The sequence below is a fragment of the Oncorhynchus nerka genome, linkage group LG6, assembly GCF_034236695.1.
Source record: "Oncorhynchus nerka isolate Pitt River linkage group LG6, Oner_Uvic_2.0, whole genome shotgun sequence".
NCBI classification, from domain to species: domain Eukaryota; kingdom Metazoa; phylum Chordata; class Actinopteri; order Salmoniformes; family Salmonidae; genus Oncorhynchus; species Oncorhynchus nerka.
In genome coordinates this window covers 112,755-137,840 of record NC_088401.1, presented here as the reverse complement: position 1 = coordinate 137,840, position 25,086 = coordinate 112,755, and the positions used below count along the sequence as shown (strand labels likewise).

Sequence of the window (25,086 nt, the reverse complement as noted above, 5' to 3'; positions counted from 1 at the left end):
GACATGGAGAGAAAAATTGGTCCGGTATGTTCCGTTCCGAGCCGCGCTGCGCCGTACAAAACTGGCGATAGATTTTCGAGCTAAAGGATAGCTGATGACCACAAACCGAGGTTAGCTGAATACTAACGATTTGCCAGTAAAGAAGCTAACTAGCTTCTGAACTAGCTTCTGAACTAGCTTCTGATTAGCTTCTGGATTAGCTTCTGGGCTAGCTTCTGGCTAGCTCCTGGCTAGCTTCTGGCTAGCTTCTTGGAGTTTCTGGCTAGTTTCTGGCTAGCTTCTTGGAGGATTACAGATTTGAGGTAAATAATACTTTTTTATAAATATAAATTGGTGAGGCGGGTTGCAGGAGAGTGTTTTGAAGATGAGTTGATGGAAAATAAAAATAAAATGTATGTGAAAAAAGTTGTAAATATATATATATATACAGGACACGACAAGATGAGGACAAAAGACGTCTGAACTGCTATGCCATCTTGACAATGGCACAATTGGTTAGGAGCCCGTAAAACGGCAGACAGCTCCATCATGTATTTGTACGTTTTATGTGGGCCCCAGGAAGAGTAGCTACTGCATGTGCAATAGCTAATGGGTATCTTAAATAACTATGCCTTCCTGGCCTTCCTGACGGGTCACCCTGAGGTGGTGAGGGTAGACAACAACACATCTAATACGCTGATCCTCAACACGGGGGCCCCTTAGGGGTGCGTGCTTAGTCCCCTCCTGTACTTCCTGGCTGCGCATAACTCCAACACCATTATTAAGTTTGGTGGAAAATGGTAGGCCTGATAACAGACAACGATGAGACGGCCTATAGGACAACAATCTCTCCGTCAACGTCAGCAAGACAAAGGAGCTGATCGTGGACTACAGGAAATGGAGGGCCAAGCATGCCCCCATTCACATCGACGGGCTGCAGTGGAGCAAGCCGAGAGTTCCTCGGTTTCCACATCACTAAGGACCTGTCATGATCCAAACACACCAACAAAGTCGTGAAGAGGGCACGACAACGCCTCTTCCCCTTAGGGAGGTTGAAAAGATTTGGCATGAGCCCTCAGATCTTCAAAAAGTTCTACAGCTGCACCATTGAGAGAATCTTGACTGGCTGCATCACCGCTTGGTATGGCAACTGCTTGGTACTACAGAGGGTGGTGCGTATGGCCTAGTACATCACTGGGGTCGAGTCCCCTGCCATACATGAAATCTATACCAGGCGGTGTCAGAGGAAGAGCCCTAAAAATAGTCAAAGACTTCAGCCACCCAAGTCATAGACTGTTCTCTCTGCTACCGCACAGCTTAGCGATACCGGAGCACCAAGTCTGGGACCAAAAGGCTCCCTAACAGTTTATAATCTATCCCCAAGCCATAAGACTGCCGAGCAGTTAATCAAATGGCTACCCGACTATATACATTGACCCCCTTTTTTTTGCACTGACTCACACACTCACACATACTACACTGACTCTCTAACACACACACAAACACACAAACACACACAACATATGCTCACACACACACACAAAACACACACATACACATTCACACTCACACTAAATAGGTTTAACACTTTTTTGGTTACTACATGATTCCATATGTGTTATTTCATAGTTTTGATATCTTCACTATTATTCTACAATGTAGAAAATAGTACAAAATAAAGAAACTCTTGAGTAGATGTGCCCAAACTTTCGACTGGTACTATAAATACATACATATGTATATATTTTTTAAATATATTTTCCTATATTATTTTCCGTTAACCCTACCACCCCTCCCCTAGTTGCAGTAAACTAATGGACAACAAGACTTAGGCTTCTACTTCCAGCTTATACATACTATATACTTATACATACTATATACTTATACATACTATATACTTATACATACTATATACTTATACATACTATATACATTTTACGGACCCATTACTACCACTCTACTACTACTACCCTCCCAGTACTACCACTCTACTACTACTACCCTCCCAGTACTACCACTCTACTACTACTACCCTCCCATTACTACCACTCTACTACTACCCTCCCAGTACTACCACTCTACTACTACTACCCTCCCATTACTACCACTCTACTACTACTACCCTCCCAGTACTACCACTCTACTACTACCCTCCCATTAATACCACTCTACTACTACTACCCTCCCATTACTACCACCCTACTACCACTCTACTACTACCCTCCCATTACCACCACCCTACTACTACCCTCCCATTACTACCACTCTACTACTACCCTCCCAGTACTACCACTCTACTACTACTACCCTCCCAGTACTACCACTCTACTACTACTACCCTCCCATTACTACCACCCTACTACTACCCTCCCATTACTACCACTCTACTACTACACTCCCATTACTACCACTCTACTACTACCCTCCCATTACTACCACCCTACTACTACCCTCCCAGTACTACCACTCTACTACTACTACCCTCCCAGTACTACCACTCTACTACTACTACCCTCCCAGTACTACCACTCTACTACTACTACCCTCCCATTAATACCACTCTACTACTACTACCCTCCCATTACTACCACCCTACTACTACCCTCCCATTACTACCACTCTACTACTACCCTCCCATTACTCACACTCTACTACTACCCTCCCATTACTACCACCCTACTACTACCCTCCCAGTACTACCACTCTACTACCACTACCCTCCCATTACTACCACTCTACTACTACTACCCTCCCATTACTACCACTCTACTACTACTACCCTCCCATTACTACCACTCTACTACTACTACCCTCCCAGTACTACCACTCTACTACCACCACCCTCCCATTACTACCACTCTACTACTACTATCCTCCCATTACTACCACTCTACTACTACTACCCTCCCAGTACTACCACTCTACTACTACCCTCCCATTAATACCACTCTACTACTACCCTCCCATTACTACCACCCTACTACTACCCTCCCATTAATACCACTCTACTACTACCCTCCCATTAATACCACTCTACTACTACTACCCTCCCATTACTACCACCCTACTACTACCCTCCCATTACTACCACTCTACTACTACCCTGCCATTACTACCACTCTACTACTACCCTCCCAGTACTACCACTCTACTACTACTACCCTCCCATTACTACCACTCTACTACTACCCTCCCATTACTACCACCCTACTACTACCCTCCCAGTACTACCACTCTACTACCACTACCCTACCATTACTACCACTCTACTACTACTACCCTCACAGTACGAAGACTCTTCTTCTCTGGCATTCCAAAGTTGTTTCAGCGTCATCTCTTAGCTGGTTTCTGACATTTATAATGGATGTTTTGGAGTTTAAGAGAGCTACATCCCTAACCGAAGGCTCCGACATCAAATTCCTTTTAAAGTCAGTCACAGCCAGATCCCCCTGGACTTATCTTGAATACTAATGACACCACCTCAGTGGTTGGACGAGCTGAGAGCTGGGGGGGTTGAGAGAGTGGAAAGTAGCGGAAAGTAGTGGAGAGTAGCGGAGCGTAGCCGAGCCCCCACTGAGAAAGCTTTTAAAACCATATAGAGGACATTCACTTCACTGATCAGACTGTTGTGACCATGAGCCAGATGACCTCATAGGAGAATGTATGAGCCACAGTAAATGTATGACTGAGTGGATGTATGATAGAGTGAACGTATAAGCCACAGTCAATGTACGAGCAGAGCAGCCTCCAGAGCAGCCTGGAGCAGAGCAGCCTCCAGAGCAGCCTCCAGAGCAGCCTCCAGAGCAGCCTCCAGAGCAGCCTGGAGCAGAGCAGCCTCCAGAGCAGCCTGGAGCAGAGCAGCCTCCAGAGCAGCCTGGAGCAGAGCAGCCTCCAGAGCAGCCTCCAGAGCAGCCTGGAGCAGAGCAGCCTCCAGAGCAGCCTCCAGAGCAGCCTGGAGCAGAGCAGCCTCCAGAGCAGCCTGGAGCAGAGCAGCCTGGAGCAGAGCAGCCTCCAGAGCAGCCTGGAGCAGAGCAGCCTCCAGAGCAGCCTCCAGAGCAGCCTCCAGAGCAGCCTGGAGCAGAGCAGCCTCCAGAGCAGCCTGGAGCAGAGCAGCCTCCAGAGCAGCCTGGAGCAGAGCAGCCTCCATAGCAGCCTGGAGCAGAGCAGCCTCCAGAGCAGCCTGGAGCAGAGCAGCCTGGAGCAGAGCAGCCTCCAGCTGCTAATGTGTTTGCATTCATGCTGATCAATAAGATTAGAGCCCTTAGATTGCACTGACTGTCTGAAGCCTTGGAGGAAATGTGATGAGGAGAGAAAGACAAAGAGAAGTGACCTAATCTTGTCAATGTGGATCAACAACGTTCTGTTCTTTCTCAACAAACAGGATGGATACTGAAGTTCTGGTACACTGTGGTTCTCTATAATTTTGGAACAGTGTGTGTGGTTCTGGAACAATGTGGTTCTCTATTGTTCTGGAACACTGTGGTTATCTATCACTCTGGAACAATGTGGTTCTCTATCATTTTGGAACACTGTGGTTCTCTATAATTTTGGAACACTGTGGATCTCTTTCAATTTGGAACACTGTGGTTCTCGATCATTCTGGAACACTGTGGTTCTCTATAATTCTGGAACACTGTGGTTATCTATCACTCTGGAACAATGTGGTTCTCTATCATTTTGGAACACTGTGGTTCTCTATAATTTTGGAACAGTGTGTGTGGTTCTGGAACAATGTGGTTCTCTATTGTTCTGGAACACTGTGGTTATCTATCACTCTGGAACAATGTGGTTCTCTATAACTTTGGAACACTGTGGATCTCTTTCAATTTGGAACACTGTGGTTCTCGATCATTCTGGAACACTGTGGTTCTCTATAATTCTGGAACAATGTGGTTCTCTATCATTCTGGAACACGGTGGTTCTCTATCAATTTGGAACACTGTGGTTCTCTATCATTTTGGAACAGTGTGTGTGGTTCTGGAACAATGTGGTTCTCTATCGTTCTGGAATACTGTGGTTCTCTATAATTTTGACACACTGTACTTCTCTATCATTCTGGAACACTGTGGTTCTCTATCATTTTGGAACACTGTGGTTCTCTATCATTTTGGAACACTGTGGATCTCTTTCAAGTTGAAACACTGTGGTTCTCTATCATTCTGAAACACTGTGGTTCTCTATCATTCTGGAACACTGTGGTTCTCTATCAATTTGGAACACTGTGGTTCTCTATCAATTTGGAACAGTGTGGTTCTCTATCACTCTGGAACAATGTGGTTATTTATCACTCTGGAACAATGTGGTTCTCTATCATTCTGGAACACTGTCGTTCTCTATCATTTTGGAACACTGTGGTTCTCTATCATTCTGGAACACTGTGGTTCTCTATCATTCTTGAACAGTGTGGTTCTCTATCATTCTAGAGCACTGTGGTTCTCTATCATTCTTGAACAGTGTGGTTCTCTATCATTCTTGAACACTGTGGTTCTCTATCATTCTGGAACACTGTGGTTCTCTATCATTCTTGAACACTGTGGTTCTCTATCATTCTTGAACAGTGTGGTTCTCTATCATTCTTGAACAGTGTGGTTCTCTATCATTCTGGAACACTGGTTCTGTGTTTCTGGTTCAGTACACTTTAGGTCTGTGTGTTATTCAGAGTGTTTCTGTGTCCTGTAGACAGTCTATGAATCACGTGTCAAACATCTGGCCTTGGAGTCATTCAATCCAGCATATATTCATTATTTTTTTTCGGGGGGGGGGGGGAAATAATCTCAATCAATACTGAAATTACTTAAAACAAATAATGAAAACTGTGTAGAAATGATAATGGACCTACTTTTACAGTCTTCTCACTCATAACAGTCATTTACAGTCTCTTCACTCTGTCCAACTTGCTAACAGTCTTTGAAACTGAATGTAGCCAGCAGGGAAAAGGAGTTTGACACCCCATCAATGAATATTCCATCAGTAGGTTGATCAGACTCGGCAGGATTGAAGTGAACGGAAATATTCATATCAACGTCATAAGAGGTCTTCATGACATCATATAGAGAAAAAAAATCACACACTATTCTATTATCTAATCTATAATTTCATTTTCAATACATATGCATCAGCCAAGTAAAGCCCCCCATTGTCACTGGGATACAGCCAATCAGTCCACTCATTGACTTGTAGATGTAGTAAAGATAATAGAGACATTATATTGAGCTGTGATCTGCTGCAGCTAGCGGCTGAGGCAACGATGATGAGCCACAACGGAAAGGGACAGATATAGAGAGAGATCCACGACACCAGGAGATCCTCATGACCATTTCTAGTCAAACCAGACTGACTGCCAACCACAGAGAAACTAAAGAGATTGTTCTCTCTTCTCTCTCCTCACTGTCGTTGATGCTTCGCTACTGGGTTCTATTCCTGAGCAGGCAGACTTTTATTGTGATTTATTCAGTAAGTACCAGACAGACAGACAGACAGACAGACAGGCAGGCAGGCAGACAGACAGACAGACAGACGGACGGACAGACGGACGGACGGACGGACGGACGGACGGACGGACGGACGGACGGACGGACGGACGGACGGACGGACGGACGGACGGACGGACGGACGGGACGGACGGACGGACGGACGGGACGACGGACGGACGGACGGACGGACGGACGGACGGACGGACGGACGGACGGACAGACAGACAGACAGACAGACAGACAGACAGACAGACAGACAGACAGACAGACAGACAGACAGACAGACAGACAGACAGACAGACAGACAGACAGACAGACAGACAGACAGACAGACAGACAGACAGACAGACAGACAGTCAGACAGACAGACAGACGGACAGTCGGACGGACGGACGGACAGTCGGACGGACGGACGGACGGACGGACGGACGGGAACCACACATGCGGAAATCACCCGTTCACCTACTCTAAAAATTGCACATTTGGATTCATCAGACTAAAGGACGGATTTCCACCGGTCTAATGTGTCCATTGCTCATGTTTCTTGTACCAAGCAAGTCTCTTCTTATTTTTGGTGTCCTTTAGTAGTTGTTTCTTTGCAGCAATTCGACCATGAAGTCCTGATTCACACAGTCTCCTCTGAACAGTTGATGTTGAGATGTGTCTGTTACTTGAACTCTGTGAAGCATTTATTTGAGCTGCAATTTCTGTGGCTGGTAACTCTAATGAACGTATCCTCTGCAGCAGAGGTAACTCTGGGTCTTCCTTTCCTGTGGCGGTCCTCATGAGAGCCATTTTCACCATAGCACTTGATGGTTTTTGCAACTGCATTTAAAGAAACTTTCAAAGTTTTTGACATTTTCCATATTGACTGTCCTTCATGTTTTAAAGTAATGATGGGCTGTTGTTTCTCTTTGCTTATTTGAGCTGTTCTTGCCATAATATGGAGAGCAGCCTGGAGCAGAGCAGCCTCCAGAGCAGCCTCCAGAGCAGCCTCCAGAGCAGCCTGGAGCAGAGCAGCCTGGAGCAGAGCAGCCTCCAGAGCAGCCTCCAGAGCAGCCTCCAGAGCAGCCTCCAGAGCAGCCTGGAGCAGAGCAGCCTGGAGCAGAGCAGCCTCCAGAGCAGCCTGGAGCAGAGCAGCCTCCAGAGCAGCCTGGAGCAGAGCAGCCTCCAGAGCAGCCTCCAGAGCAGCCTCCAGAGCAGCCTCCAGAGCAGCCTGGAGCAGAGCAGCCTCCAGAGCAGCCTGGAGCAGAGCAGCCTCCAGAGCAGCCTGGAGCAGAGCAGCCTCCAGAGCAGCCCCCAGAGCAGCCTGGAGCAGAGCAGCCTCCAGAGCAGCCTCCAGAGCAGCCTGGAGCAGAGCAGCCTCCAGAGCAGCCTGGAGCAGAGCAGCCTCCAGAGCAGCCTCCAGAGCAGCCTGGAGCAGAGCAGCCTGGAGCAGAGCAGCCTCCAGAGCAGCCTGGAGCAGAGCAGCCTCCAGAGCAGCCTCCAGAGCAGCCTCCAGAGCAGCCTGGAGCAGAGCAGCCTCCAGAGCAGCCTGGAGCAGAGCAGCCTCCAGAGCAGCCTGGAGCAGAGCAGCCTGGAGCAGAGCAGCCTGGAGCAGAGCAGCCTCCAGAGCAGCCTGGAGCAGAGCAGCCTCCAGAGCAGCCTCCAGAGCAGCCTGGAGCAGAGCAGCCTGGAGCAGAGCAGCCTCCAGAGCAGCCTGGAGCAGAGCAGCCTCCAGAGCAGCCTCCAGAGCAGCCTCCAGAGCAGCCTGGAGCAGAGCAGCCTCCAGAGCAGCCTCCAGAGCAGCCTGGAGCAGAGCAGCCTCCAGAGCAGCCTGGAGCAGAGCAGCCTCCATAGCAGCCTGGAGCAGAGCAGCCTCCAGAGCAGCCTGGAGCAGAGCAGCCTGGAGCAGAGCAGCCTGGAGCAGAGCAGCCTCCAGAGCAGCCTCCAGAGCAGCCTGGAGCAGAGCAGCCTCCAGCTGCTAATGTGTTTGCATTCATGCTGATCAATAAGATTAGAGCCCTTAGATTGCACTGACTGTCTGAAGCCTTGGAGGAAATGTGATGAGGAGAGAAAGACAAAGAGAAGTGACCTAATCTTGTCAATGTGGATCAACAACGTTCTGTTCTTTCTCAACAAACAGGATGGATACTGAAGTTCTGGTACACTGTGGTTCTCTATAATTTTGGAACACTGTGGTTCTCTATTGTTCTGGAACACTGTAGTTCTCTATCATTCTGGAACACTGTGGTTCTCTATAATTTTGGAACACTGTGGTTCTCTATAATTTTGGAACACTGTGGATCTCTTTCAATTTGGAACACTGTGGTTCTCGATCATTCTGGAACACTGTGGTTCTCTATAATTCTGGAACAATGTGGTTCTCTATCATTCTGGAACACTGTGGTTCTCTATCAATTTGGAAAACTGTGGTTCTCTATCATTTTGGAACAGTGTGTGTGGTTCTGGAACAATGTGGTTCTCTATCGTTCTGGAATACTGTGGTTCTCTATAATTTTGGAACACTGTGATTCTCTATCATTCTGGAACACTGTAGTTTTCTATCATTCTGGAACACTGTGGTTCTCTATCATTTTGGAACACTGTGGTTCTCTATCATTTTGGAACACTGTGGATCTCTTTCAAGTTGAAACACTGTGGTTCTCTATCATTCTGGAACACTGTGGTTCTCTATCATTCTGGAACACTGTGGTTCTCTATCATTCTGGAACACTGTGGTTCTCTATCAATTTGGAACACTGTGGTTCTCTATCAATTTGGAACAGTGTGTGTGGTTCTGGAACAATGTGGTTATTTATCACTCTGGAACAATGTGGTTCTCTATCATTTTGGAACACTGTCGTTCTCTATCATTTTGGAACACTGTGGATCTCTTTCAATTTGGAACACTGTGGTTACCTATCATTTTGGAACACTGTGGTTCTCTATCATTTTGGAACACTATGGTTCTCTATCATTTTGGAACAGTGTGTGTGGTTCTGGAACAATGTGGTATTCTATCATTCTGGAACACTGTGGTTCTCTATCATTCTGGAACAGTGTGCTTCTCTATCATTCTAGAGCACTGTGGTTCTCTATCATTCTGGAACACTGTGGTTCTCTATCATTCTGGAACACTGTGGTTCTCTATCATTCTGTAACACTGTGGTTCTCTATCATTCTTGAACAGTGTGGTTCTCTATAATTCTTGAACAGTGTGGTTCTCTATCATTCTGGAACAGTGTGCTTCTCTATCATTCTAGAGCACTGTGGTTCTCTATCATTCTTGAACAGTGTGGTTCTCTATCATTCTTGAACAGTGTGGTTCTCTATCATTCTGGAACACTCTGGTTCTGTGTTTCTGGTTCAGTACACTTTAGGTCTGTGTGTTATTCAGAGTGTTTCTGTGTCCTGTAGACAGTCTATGAATCACGTGTCAAACATCTGGCCTTGGAGTCATTCAATCCAGCATATATTCATTATTTTTTTTCGGGGGGGGGGGGAATAATCTCAGTCAATACTGAAATTACTTAAAACAAATAATGAAAACTGTGTAGAAATGATAATGGACCTACTTTTACAGTCTTCTCACTCATAACAGTCATTTACAGTCTCTTCACTCTGTCCAACTTGCTAACAGTCTTTGAAACTGCATGTAGCCAGCAGGGAAAAGGAGTTTGACACCCCATCAATGAATATTCCATCAGTAGGTTGATCAGACTCGGCAGGATTGAAGTGAACGGAAATATTCATATCAACGTCATAAGAGGTCTTCATGACATCATATAGAGAAAAAAAATCACACACTATTCTATTATCTAATCTATAATTTCATTTTCAATACATATGCATCAGCCAAGTAAAGCCCCCCATTGTCACTGGGATACAGCCAATCAGTCCGCTCATTGACTTGTAGATGTAGTAAAGATAATAGAGACATTATATTGAGCTGTGATCTGCTGCAGCTAGCGGCTGAGGCAACGATGATGAGCCACAACGGAAAGGGACAGATATAGAGAGAGATCCACGACACCAGGAGATCCTCATGACCATTTCTAGTCAAACCAGACTGACTGCCAACCACAGAGAAACTAAAGAGATTGTTCTCTCTTCTCTCTCCTCACTGTCGTTGATGCTTCGCTACTGGGTTCTATTCCTGAGCAGGCAGACTTTTATTGTGATTTATTCAGTAAGTACCAGACAGACAGACAGACAGACAGACAGACGGACGGACGGACGGACGGACGGACGGGAACCACACATGCGGAAATCACCCGTTCACCTACTCTAAAAATTGCACATTTGGATTCATCAGACTAAAGGACGGATTTCCACCGGTCTAATGTGTCCATTGCTCATGTTTCTTGTACCAAGCAAGTCTCTTCTTATTTTTGGTGTCCTTTAGTAGTTGTTTCTTTGCAGCAATTCGACCATGAAGTCCTGATTCACACAGTCTCCTCTGAACAGTTGATGTTGAGATGTGTCTGTTACTTGAACTCTGTGAAGCATTTATTTGAGCTGCAATTTCTGTGGCTGGTAACTCTAATGAACGTATCCTCTGCAGCAGAGGTAACTCTGGGTCTTCCTTTCCTGTGGCGGTCCTCATGAGAGCCATTTTCACCATAGCACTTGATGGTTTTTGCAACTGCATTTAAAGAAACTTTCAAAGTTTTTGACATTTTCCATTTTCCAAGACTTCCGGCGCCGACAGAGATGGCCGACTCGCTTCGCGTTCCTAGGAAACTATGCAGTTTTTTGTTTTTTTACGTGTTATTTCTTACATTAGTACCCCAGGTCATCTTAGGTTTCATTACATACAGTAGAGAAGAACTACTGAATATAAGATCAGCGTCAACTCACCATCAGTACGACCAAGAATATGTTTTCCGCGACGTGGATCCGGTGTTCTGCCTTACAAACAGGTCAACGGAATTGATTCCATGCAGCGACCCCAAAAAACGACTTCGTAAAAGAGGGAAACGTAGCGGTCTTCTGGTCAGACTCCGGACACGGGCACACCGTGCACCACTCCCTAGCATTCTTCTTGCCAATGTCCCGTCTCTTGACAACAAGGTTGATGAAATCCGAGCAAGGGTAGCATTCCAGAGGGACATCAGAGACTGTAACGTTCTCTGCTTCACGGAAACATGGCTCACTGGAGAGACGCTATCCGGGGCGGTGCAGCCAACGGGTTTCTCCACGCATCGCGCCGACAGAAACAAACATCTTTCTGGTAAGAAGAGTGGCGGGGGCGTATGCCTCATGACTAACGAGACATGGTGTGATGAAAGAAACATACAGGAACTCAAATCCTTCTGTTCACCTGATTTAGAATTCCTCACAATCAAATGTAGACCGCATTATCTACCAAGAGAATTCTCTTCGATTATAATCACAGCCGTATATATCCCCCCCCAAGCAGACACATCGATGGCTCTGAACGAACTTTATTTAACTCTTTGCAAACTGGAAACCATTTATCCGGAGGCTGCATTCATTGTAGCTGGGGATTTTAACAAAGCTAATCTGAAAACAAGACTCCCTAAATTTTATCAGCATATCGATTGCGCAACCAGGGGTGGTAAAACCTTGGATCATTGTTACTTTAACTTCCGCGACGCATATAAGGCCCTGCCCCGCCCCCCTTTCGGAAAAGCTGACCACGACTCCATTTTGTTGATCCCTGCCTACAGGCAGAAACTTAAACAAGAGGCTCCCACGCTGAGGTCTGTCCAACGCTGGTCAGACCAAGCTGACTCCACACTCCAAGACTGCTTCCATCACGTGGACTGGGACATGTTTCGTATTGCCTCAGATAACAATATTGACGAATACGCTGATTCGGTGTGCGAGTTCATTAGAACGTGCGTTGAAGATGTCGTTCACATAGCAACGATAAAAACATTCCCTAACCAGAAACCGTGGATTGATGGCAGCATTCGCGTGAAACTGAAAGCGCGAACCACTGCTTTTAATCAGGGCAAGGTGTCTGGTAACATGACCGAATACAAACAGTGCAGCTATTCCCTCCGCAAGGCTATCAAACAAGCTAAGCGTCAGTACAGAGACAAAGTAGAATTTCAATTCAACGGCTCAGACACAAGAGGCATGTGGCAGGGTCTACAGTCAATCACGGACTACAAGAAGAAACCCAGCCCAGTCACGGACCAGGATGTCTTGCTCCCAGGCAGACTAAATAACTTTTTTGCCCGCTTTGAGGACAATACAGTGCCACTGACACGGCCTGCAACGAAAACATGCGGTCTCTCCTTCACTGCAGCCGAGGTGAGTAAGACATTTAAACGTGTTAACCCTCGTAAGGCTGCAGGCCCAGACGGCATCCCCAGCCGCGCCCTCAGAGCATGCGCAGACCAGCTGGCCGGTGTGTTTACGGACATATTCAATCAATCCCTATACCAGTCTGCTGTTCCCACATGCTTCAAGAGGGCCACCATTGTTCCTGTTCCCAAGAAAGCTAAGGTAACTGAGCTAAACGACTACCGCCCGTAGCACTCACTTCCGTCATCATGAAGTGCTTTGAGAGACTAGTCAAGGACCATATCACCTCCACCCTACCTGACACCCTAGACCCACTCCAATTTGCTTACCGCCCAAATAGGTCCACAGACGATGCAATCTCAACCACACTGCACACTGCCCTAACCCATCTGGACAAGAGGAATACCTATGTGAGAATGCTGTTCATCGACTACAGCTCGGCATTCAACACCATAGTACCCTCCAAGCTCGTCATCAAGCTCGAGACCCTGGGTCTCGTCCCCGCCCTGTGCAACTGGGTACTGGACTTCCTGACGGGCCGCCCCAGGTGGTGAGGGTAGGCAACAACATCTCCTCCCGCTGATCCTCAACACGGGGGCCCCACAAGGGTGCGTTCTGAGCCCTCCCCTGTACTCCCTGTTCACCCACGACTGCGTGGCCACGCACGCCTCCAACTCAATCATCAAGTTTGCGGACGACACAACAGTGGTAGGCTTGATTACCAACAACGACGAGACGGCCTACAGGGAGGAGGTGAGGGCCCTCGGAGTGTGGTGTCAGGAAAATAACCTCACACTCAACGTCAACAAAACTAAGGAGATGATTGTGGACTTCAGGAAACAGCAGAGGGAACACCCCCCTATCCACATCGATGGAACAGTAGTGGAGAGGGTAGCAAGTTCCTCGGCATACACATCACAGACAAACTGAATTGGTCCACTCACACAGACAGCGTCGTGAAGAAGGCGCAGCAGCGCCTCTTCAACCTCAGGAGGCTGAAGAAATTCGGCTTGTCACCAAAAGCACTCACAAACTTCTACAGATGCACAATCGAGAGCATCCTGGCGGGCTGTATCACCGCCTGGTACGGCAACTGCTCCGCCCTCAACCGTAAGGCTCTCCAGAGGGTAGTGAGGTCTGCACAACGCATCACCGGGGGCAAACTACCTGCCCTCCAGGACACCTACACCACCCGATGTTACAGGAAGGCCATAAAGATCATCAAGGACATCAACCACCCGAGCCACTGCCTGTTCACCCCGCTATCATCCAGAAGGCGAGGTCAGTAAAGGTGCATCAAAGCTGGGACCGAGAGACTGAAAAACAGCTTCTATCTCAAGGCCATCAGACTGTTAAACAGCCACCACTAACATTGAGTGGCTGCTGCCAACACACTGACATTGACACTGACCCAACTCCAGCCACTTTAATAATGAGAATTGATGGGAAATTATGTAAATATATCACTAGCCACTTTAAACAATGCTACCTTATATAATGTTACTTACCCTACATTATTCATCTCATATGCATACGTATATACTGTACTCTATATCATCGACTGCATCCTTATGTAATACATGTATCACTAGCCACTTTAACATTTAAGTCATTTAGCAGACGCTCTTATCCAGAGCGACTTACAAATTGGTGCATTCACCTTATGACATCCAGTGGAACAGTAGTGCATCTAAATTTAACTATGCCACTTTGTTTACTTTGTCTACATACTCATCTCATATGTATATACTGTACTCGATACCATCTACTGTATGCTGCCCTGTACCATCACTCATTCATATATCCTTATGTACATATTCTTTATCCCCTTACACTGTGTATAAGACAGTAGTTTTGGAATTGTTAGTTAGATTACTTGTTGGTTATCACTGCATTGTCGGAACTAGAAGCACAAGCATTTCGCTACACTCGCATTAACATCTGCTAACCATGTGTATGTGACAAATAAAATTTGATTTGATTTGATTTATTGACTGTCCTTCATGCTTTAAAGTAATGATGGGCTGTTGTTTCTCTTTGCTTACTTGAGCTGTTCTTGCCATAATATGGAATGGGTCTTTTACCAAATAGGGCCATCTTCTGTATACCACCCATACCATGTCACAACACAACTGATTGGCTCAAATGCATTAAGAAGGAAAGAAATTCCACAAATGAACTTTTAACAAGGCACACCTGTTAATTGAAATGCATGCCAGGTGACTACCGCATGAAGCTGGTTGAGAGAGTGCCAAGAGTGTGCAAAGCTGTCATCAAGGCAAAGGGTGGCTACTTTGAAGAATCTCAAATATATTTTGATTTGTTTAACACTTATGTGGTTACTACATGATTCCATATGTGTTATTTCATAGTTTTGATGTCTTCACTATTATTCTACAATATAGAAAATAGTCAAATAAAATAAACCTTGAATGAGTAGGTGTGTCCAAACTTTTGACTGGTCCTGTATGTATACAGTACCTTAAGAAAGTTTTCAGACCCCTTGACTTTTTCCACATTTTGTTAGGTTACAGCCTTATTCTACAATGTTAAATACTTTTCCCCCCTAATCAATCAACACTCAAACCCCATGACAAAGCAAACACTTTTTTTTAGACATTTGTGCTAATTTATAAACATTTAAATATGAAATATACTACTTTTACATAAGTATACCCTTTACTCAGTAGTTTGTTGAAGCACCTTTGGCAGCAATTACAAATCAAATCAAATGTTATGAATACAGCAGGTACAGGCCCTTAACCAACAAAGCAGTTCAAGAAAGAGTAAGATAATATTTACAAAATAAAGTAAAGTAAAAATAAAAAGAGTAACACAATAAAAATAACAATACAGAGGCTATATACAGGGTATTACGGTACAGAGTCAATATGGAGGCTATATACAGGGTGTTACGGTACAGAGTCAATGTGGAGGCTATATACAGGGTGTTACGGTACAGAGTCAATGTGGAGGCTATATACAGGGTATTACGGTACAGAGTCAATGTGGAGGCTATATACAGGGGTTACCGGTACAGAGTCAATGTGGAGGCTATATACAGGGTGTTACGGTACAGAGTCAATGTGGAGACTATATACAGGGGGTACCGGTACAGAGTCAATGTGGAGACTATATACAGGGTATTACGGTACAGAGTCAATGTGGAGACTATATACAGGGTATTACGGTACAGAGTCAATGTGGAGGCTATATACAGGGGTTACCGGTACAGAGTCAATGTGGAGGCTATATACAGGGTGTTACGGTACAGAGTCAATGTGGAGACTATATACAGGGGGTACCGGTACAGAGTCAATGTGGAGACTATATACAGGGGGTACCAGTACTGATTCAATGTGGAGGCTATATACAGGGGGTACCGGTACAGAGTCAATGTGGAGGCTATATACAGGGGGTACCGGTACAGAGTCAATGTGGAGGCTATATACAGGGTGTTACGGTACAGAGTCAATGTGGAGGCTATATACAGGGGTTACCGGTACAGAGTCAATGTGGAGGCTATATACAGGGGTTACCGGTACAGAGTCAATGTGGAGACTATATACAGGGGGTACCAGTACTGATTCAATGTGGAGGCTATATACAGGGGGTACCGGTACAGAGTCAATGTGGAGGCTATATACAGGGGGTACCGGTACAGAGTCAATGTGGAGGCTATATACAGGGTGTTACGGTACAGAGTCAATGTGGAGGCTATATACAGGGGTTACCGGTACAGAGTCAATGTGGAGGCTATATACAGGGGTTACCGGTACAGAGTCAATGTGGAGGCTATATACAGGGGTTACCGGTACAGAGTCAATGTGGAGGCTATATACAGGGGTTACCGGTACAGAGTCAATGTGGAGGCTATATACAGGGGTTACCGGTACAGAGTCAATGTGGAGGCTATATACAGGGTATTACGGTACAGAGTCAATGTGGAGACTATATACAGGGTGTTACGGTACAGAGTCAATGTGGAGGCTATATACAGGGTGTTACGGTACAGAGTCAATGTGGAGGCTATATACAGGGGTTACCGGTACAGAGTCAATGTGGAGGCTATATACAGGGTATTACGGTACAGAGTCAATGTGGAGGCTATATACAGGGTATTACGGTACAGAGTCAATATGGAGGCTATATACAGGGTATTACGGTACAGAGTCAATGTGGAGACTATATACAGGGGTTACCGGTACAGAGTCAATGTGGAGACTATATACAGGGTATTACGGTACAGAGTCAATGTGGAGACTATATACAGGGTGTTACGGTACAGAGTCAATGTGGAGGCTATATACAGGGGTTACCGGTACAGAGTCAATGTGGAGGCTATATACAGGGTGTTACGGTACAGAGTCAATGTGGAGACTATATACAGGGGGTACCGGTACAGAGTCAATGTGGAGACTATATACAGGGTATTACGGTACAGAGTCAATGTGGAGACTATATACAGGGTATTACGGTACAGAGTCAATGTGGAGGCTATATACAGGGGTTACCGGTACAGAGTCAATGTGGAGGCTATATACAGGGTGTTACGGTACAGAGTCAATGTGGAGACTATATACAGGGGGTACCGGTACAGAGTCAATGTGGAGACTATATACAGGGGGTACCAGTACTGATTCAATGTGGAGGCTATATACAGGGGTACCGGTACAGAGTCAATGTGGAGGCTATATACAGGGGTACCGGTACAGAGTCAATGTGGAGGCTATATACAGGGTGTTACGGTACAGAGTCAATGTGGAGGCTATATACAGGGGTTACCGGTACAGAGTCAATGTGGAGGCTATATACAGGGGTTACCGGTACAGAGTCAATGTGGAGACTATATACAGGGGTACCAGTACTGATTCAATGTGGAGGCTATATACAGGGGGTACCGGTACAGAGTCAATGTGGAGGCTATATACAGGGGGTACCGGTACAGAGTCAATGTGGAGGCTATATACAGGGTGTTACGGTACAGAGTCAATGTGGAGGCTATATACAGGGGTTACCGGTACAGAGTCAATGTGGAGGCTATATACAGGGGTTACCGGTACAGAGTCAATGTGGAGGCTATATACAGGGGTTACCGGTACAGAGTCAATGTGGAGGCTATATACAGGGGTTACCGGTACAGAGTCAATGTGGAGGCTATATACAGGGGTTACCGGTACAGAGTCAATGTGGAGGCTATATACAGGGTATTACGGTACAGAGTCAATGTGGAGACTATATACAGGGTGTTACGGTACAGAGTCAATGTGGAGGCTATATACAGGGTGTTACGGTACAGAGTCAATGTGGAGGCTATATACAGGGGTTACCGGTACAGAGTCAATGTGGAGGCTATATACAGGGTATTACGGTACAGAGTCAATGTGGAGACTATATACAGGGGGTACCGGTACAGAGTCAATGTGGAGGCTATATACAGGGTGTTACGGTACAGAGTCAATGTGGAGACTATATACAGGGGGTACCGGTACAGAGTCAATGTGGAGGCTATATACAGGGTGTTCCGGTACAGAGTCAATGTGGAGACTATATACAGGGTATTACGGTACAGAGTCAATGTGGAGGCTATATACAGGGGGTACCGGTACAGAGTCAATGTGGAGGCTATATACAGGGTGTACCGGTACAGAGTCAATGTGGAGGCTATATACAGGGTATTACGGTACAGAGTCAATGTGGAGACTATATACAGGGTATTACGGTACAGAGTCCATGTGGAGACTATATACAGGGTATTACGGTACAGAGTCAATGTGGAGGCTATATACAGGGTATTACGGTACAGAGTCAATGTGGAGGCTATATACAGGGTATTACGGTACAGAGTCAATGTGGAGGCTATATACAGGGTATTACGGTACAGAGTCAATGTGGAGGCTATATACAGGGTATTACGGTACAGAGTCAATGTGGAGGATATATACAGGGTGTTACGGTACAGAGTCAATGTGGAGGCTATATACAGGGGTTACCAGTACAGAGTCAATATGGAGGCTATATACAGGGTATTACGGTACAGAGTCAAAATGGAGGCTATATACAGGGGTTACCGGTACAGAGTCAATACAGAGGCTACATACAGGGGTTACCGGTACAGAGTCAATGTGGAGGCTATATACAGGGGTTACCAGTGCAGAGTCAATGTGGAGGCTATATACAGGGTGTTACGGTACAGAGTCAATGTGGAGGCTATATACAGGGTGTTACGGTACAGAGTCAATGTGGAGGCTATATACAGGGGGTACCGGTACAGAGTCAATGTGGAGGCTATATACAGGGTGTTACGGTACAGAGTCAATGTGGAGGCTATATACAGGGGGTACCGGTACAGAGTCAATGTGGAGGCTATATACAGGGGTTACCGGTACAGAGTCAATGTGGAGGCTATATACAGGGTATTACGGTACAGAGTCAATGTGGAGGCTATATACAGGGGTTACCGGTACAGAGTCAATGTGGAGGCTATATACAGGGGGTTACCGGTACAGAGTCAATATGGAGGCTATATACAGGGGGTACCGGTACAGAGTCAATATGGAGGCTATATACAGGTTGTTACCGATACTGAGTCAATGTGGAGGCTATATACAGGGGTTACCTGTACAGAAATCTTGCTTGTTTGTAGGGGACCAAATACTTATTTTCCACCATAATTTGCAAATAAATTCATTAAAAACCCTACAATGTGATTTTCTGGATTCTTTTTCTTCTCATTTTGTCTGTCATAGTTGAAGTGTACCTATGATGAAAATTACAGGCCTCTCTCATCTTTTTAAGTGGGAGAACTTGCACAATTGGTGGCTAACTAAATACTTTTTTGCCCCACTGTATATGGTAGGAAGCTTGGCCCCAGTGATGTACTGGGCTGGACGCACTACATACACTCTGCAGCTCATTACGGGCAGATGCCGAGCAGTTGCCATACCAGGCAGTGATGCAACCGGTCAGGATGCTCTCGATGGTGTAGCTGAAGCACTTTTTGAGGATCTGGGGACCCATGCCAAATCTTTTCAGCCTCCTGAGGGGGGAAAGGTCTTGTCGAACCCTCTTCATGACTGTCTTGGTGTGTTTGGACCATGATATTTCGTTGGTGATTTGAACACCAAGGATCTTGAAACTCTCGACCCGCTCCACTACAACCCAGTCGATGTAAATGGGGGCCTGCCTTTTCCTGTAGTCTACGATCAGCTCCTTTGTCTTGCTCACATTGAAAGAGAGGTTGTTGTTCTGGCACTACACTGCCAGGTCTCTGACCTCCTTTCTATAGGCTGTCTCATTGTTGTTGTGTCATCAGCAAACTTATTGATGATGTTGGAGTCGTACTTGGCTATGCAGTGGTGGGTGAACAGGGAGTACAGGACGGGACTAAGCACGCACCCCTGAGTGGCCTCAGTATTGAGCATCAGTGTGGTGGAGGTGTTGTTGCCTACCCTTAGCACCCGGGGGTGGCCCGTCAGGAAGTCCAGGATCCAGTTGTAGAGAAAGGTGTTTAGTCCAGAGTCCTTAACTTAGTGATGAGCTTTGTGGGCACTATGGTGTTGAACTCTGAGCTGTAGTCAATGAATAACATTCAGGGTGTTCATATTTGTCCAGGTGTGAAAGGGCAGCATGGAGTGCGATTGAGGATGCGTCATCTGTAGATCTGTTGGGGCGGTATGTGAATTGGAGTAGGTCTAGGGTTTCTGGGATGATGGTGTTGATGTGAGCCATGACCAGCCTTTCAAAGCACTTCATGGCTACCGACGTGAGTGCCACGGGGCGGTAGTCATTTAGGCAGGTTACCTTCGCTTCCTTGGGCACAGGGACTATGGTGTTCTGCTTGAAACATGTAGGCATTACAGACTCGGTCAGGGAGGGGTTGAAAATGTCAGTGAAGACGCTTGCCGGTCGGTCCACACGTGCTTGGAGTACACGTCCTGGTAATCCATCTGGCCCCGCGGCCTTGTGAATGTGGACCTATTTAAAGGTCTTGCTCACATCGGCTGCAGAGAGCGTGATCACACAGTCTTCCGGAACAGCTGGTGCTCTCATGCATGCTTCAACCCTCCGGAACAGCATTCAACTCACATAATGCATAGATTGTTTAATGTAAAAAACAAACAAACAATGAAATCGAACCGACCGCAAAGTGCTGAGCACTAACATTCAGACAAACATCATTATTCAGTAAGTGCCAGACAAGCAGACAGGAGGCATGGGGGGGAGATGTACTCACGTCATCTCCAGTGTTGTTGGCGTTATAACCACAGTTCAGGGCGATGTCCAGTGGGTGCATTTCAGTCCAACCCTCTGAGGTACATGTCTTGGACAGGTTACCTAGGGAACACATAATACAGGTAGAGGTTACCTAGAGAACACATGATACAGGTAGATGTTACCTAGAGAACACATGATACAGGTAGAGGTTACCTAGAGAACACAGGATACAGGTAGATGTTACCTAGAGAACACATGATACAGGTAGATGTTACCTAGAGAACACATGATACAGGTAGAGGTTACCTTGAGAACACAGGATACAGGTAGACGTTACCTAGAGAACACATGATACAGGTAGAGGTTACCTAGAGAACACAGGATACAGGTAGAGGTTACCAAGAGAACACAGGATACAGGTAGAGGTTACCTAGAGAACACAGGATACAGGTAGAGGTTACCTAGAGAACACAGGATACAGGTAGAGGTTACCTAGAGAACACAGGATACAGGTAGAGGTTACCTAGAGAACACAGGATACAGGTAGAGGTTACCAAGAGAACACAGGATACAGGTAGAGGTTACCTAGAGAACACAGGATACAGGTAGAGGTTACCTAGAGAACACATGATACAGGTAGAGGTTATTTAGAGAACACAGGATACAGGTAGAGGTTACCTAGAGAACACAGGATACAGGTAGAGGTTACCTAGAGAACACAGGATACAGGTAGAGGTTACCTAGAGAACACATGATACAGGTAGAGGTTACCTAGAGAACACAGGATACAGGTAGAGGTTACCTAGAGAATACAGGATACAGGTAGAGGTTATCTAGAGAACACATGATACAGGTAGAGGTTACCTAGAGAACACAGGATACAGGTAGAGGTTACCTAGAGAACACATGATACAGGTAGAGGTTAAGTAGGGAACACATGATACAGGTAGAGGTTACCTAGAGAACACATGATACAGGTAGAGGTTACCTAGAGAACACAGGATACAGGTAGAGGTTACCTAGAGAACACAGGATACAGGTAGAGGTTACCTAGAGAACACAGGATATAGGTAGATGTTATCTAGAGAACACCGGATACAGGTAGAGGTTACCTAGAGAACACAGGATACAGGTAGACGTTATCTAGAGAACACAGGATACAGGTAGATGTTACCTAGAGAACACAGGATACAGGTAGACGTTATCTAGAGAACACAGGATACAGGTAGAGGTTACCTAGAGAACACAGGATACAGGTAGATGTTACCTAGAGAACACAGGATACAGGTAGATGTTACCTAGAGAACACAGGATACAGGTAGAGGTTACCTAGAGAACACAGGATACAGGTAGATGTTATCTAGAGAACACAGGATACAGGTAGAGGTTACCTAGAGAACACAGGATACAGGTAGAGGTTACCTAGAGAACACAGGATACAGGTAGAGGTTACCTAGAGAACACAGGATACAGGTAGAGGTTACCTAGAGAACACAGGATACAGGTAGAGGTTACCTAGAGAACACATGATACAGGTAGATGTTACCTAGAGAACACATGCTACAGGTAGAGGTTACCTAGAGAACACAGGATACAGGTAGAGGTTACCTAGAGAACACAGGATACAGGTAGAGGTTACCTAGAGAACACAGGATACAGGTAGAGGTTACCTAGAGAACACAGGATACAGGTAGAGGTTACCTAGAGAACACAGGATATAGGTAGAGGTTACCTAGAGAACACAGGATACAGGTAGAGGTTACCTAGAGAACACAGGATACAGGTAGAGGTTACCTAGAGAACACAGGATACAGGTAGACGTTACCTAGAGAACACATGATACAGGTACGCGTTACCTAGAGAACACAGGATACAGGTAGAGGTTACCTAGAGAACACAGGATACAGGTAGAGGTTACCTAGAGAACACAGGATACAGGTAACCTAGAGAACACAGGATACAGGTAGAGGTTACCTAGAGAACACAGGATACAGGTAGAGGTTACATAGAGATCACAGGATACAGGTAGAGGTTACCTAGAGAACACAGGATACAGGTAGAGGTTACCTAGAGAACACAGGATACAGGTAGAGGTTACCTAGAGAACACAGGATACAGGTAGAGGTTACCTAGAGAACACAGGATACAGGAAGAGGTTACCTAGACAACACAGGGTACAGGTAGAGGTTACCTAGAGAACACAGGATACAGGTAGAGGTTACCTAGAGAACACATGATACAGGTAGAGGTTACCTAGAGAACACAGGATACAGGTAGAGGTTACCTAGAGAACACAGGATACAGGTAGAGGTTACCTAGAGAACACAGGATACAGGTAGGTAGAGGTTAAGGTAGGGATAGAGAACACAGGATACAGGTAGAGGTTACCTAGAGAACACAGGATACAGGTAGAGGTTACCTAGAGAACACATGATACAGGTAGAGGTTACCTAGAGAACACAGGATACAGGTAGAGGTTACCTAGAGAACACAGGATACAGGTAGAGGTTACCTAGAGAACACAGGATACAGGTAGAGGTTACCTAGAGAACACAGGATACAGGTAGACGTTACCTAAAGAACACAGGATACAGGTAGACGTTACCTAGAGAACACAGGATACAGGTAGACGTTACCTAGAGAACACAGGATAGAGGTAGAGGTTACCTAGAGAACACAGGATACAGGTAGAGGTTACCTAGAGAACACAGGATACAGGTAGAGGTTACCTAGAGAACACAGGATATAGGTAGAGGTTACCTAGAGAACACAGGATACAGGTAGATGTTACCTAGAGAACACAGGATAGAGGTAGATGTTACCTAGAGAACACAGGATACAGGTAGATGTTACCTAGAGAACACAGGATACAGGTAGAGGTTACCTAGAGAACACAGGATACAGGTAGAGGTTACCCTGCAGTGTTCTATAGTAGGTTGTGTTCTATAGTAGGTTGTGTTCTATAGTAGGTTGTGTTCTATCGTAGGCAGTGTTCTATAGTAGGTTGTGTTCTATCGTAGGCAGTGTTCTATAGTAGGTTGTGTTCTATAGCAGGTTGTGTTCTATAGTAGGTTGTGTTCTATAGTAGGTTGTGTTCTATAGTAGGTTGTGTTCTATCGTAGTCAGTGTTCTATAGTAGGTTGTGTTCTATCGTAGGTTGTGTTCTATAGTAGGTTGTGTTCTATCGTAGGCAGTGTTCTATAGTAGGTTGTGTTCTATCGTAGGCAGTGTTCTATAGTAGGTTGTGTTCTATAGTAGGTTGTGTTCTATAGTAGGTTGTGTTCTATAGTAGGTTGTGTTCTATCGTAGGCAGTGTTCTATAGTAGGTTGTGTTCTATAGTAGGTTGTGTTCTATCGTAGGCAGTGTTCTATAGTAGGTTGTGTTCTATAGCAGGTTGTGTTCTATAGTAGGTTGTGTTCTATAGTAGGTTGTGTTCTATAGTAGGTTGTGTTCTATCGTAGTCAGTGTTCTATAGTAGGTTGTGTTCTATCGTAGGTTGTGTTCTATAGTAGGTTGTGTTCTATCGTAGGCAGTGTTCTATAGTAGGTTGTGTTCTATCGTAGGCAGTGTTCTATAGTAGGTTGTGTTCTATAGTAGGTTGTGTTCTATAGTAGGTTGTGTTCTATAGTAGGTTGTGTTCTATCGTAGGCAGTGTTCTATAGTAGGTTGTGTTCTATAGTAGGTTGTGTTCTATAGTAGGTTGTGTTCTATAGTAGGTTGTGTTCTATAGTAGGTTGTGTTCTATCGTAGTCAGTGTTCTATAGTAGGTTGTGTTCTATCGTAGGTTGTGTTCTATAGTAGGTTGTGTTCTATAGTAGGTTGTGTTCTATAGTAGGTTGTGTTCTATCGTAGGCAGTGTTCTATAGTAGGTTGTGTTCTATCGTAGTCAGTGTTCTATAGTAGGTTGTGTTCTATCGTAGGCAGTGTTCTATAGCAGGTTGTGTTCTATCGTAGGCAGTGTTCTATAGTAGGTTGTGTTCTATCGTAGGCAGTGTTCTCTCTCTCTCTTTGTCTCTCTCTGTCTCTTTAAACTGACTGTCAGTCTGGATGGAAGGCATTGTTTGGGGCGGCAGGGTAGCCTAGTGGTTAGAGCGTTGGACTAGTGACCGGAAGGTTGCAAGTTCAAATCCCCGAGCTGACAACGTACAAATCTGT

General features: G+C 45.6%; 1 protein-coding gene across 1 annotated transcript in view; it reads right to left on the bottom strand.

Moving 5' to 3' along the window:
• Nucleotides 1-25,086, bottom strand: part of vipr1b (vasoactive intestinal peptide receptor 1b) — a 233,418-nt gene that overhangs the window by 131,601 nt on the left and 76,731 nt on the right. The window contains exon 3 of the mRNA XM_065019183.1: nt 20,950-21,050. Coding sequence (XP_064875255.1) covers nt 20,950-21,050 — 101 coding nt within the window. The remainder of the gene's footprint in view (nt 1-20,949; nt 21,051-25,086) is intronic.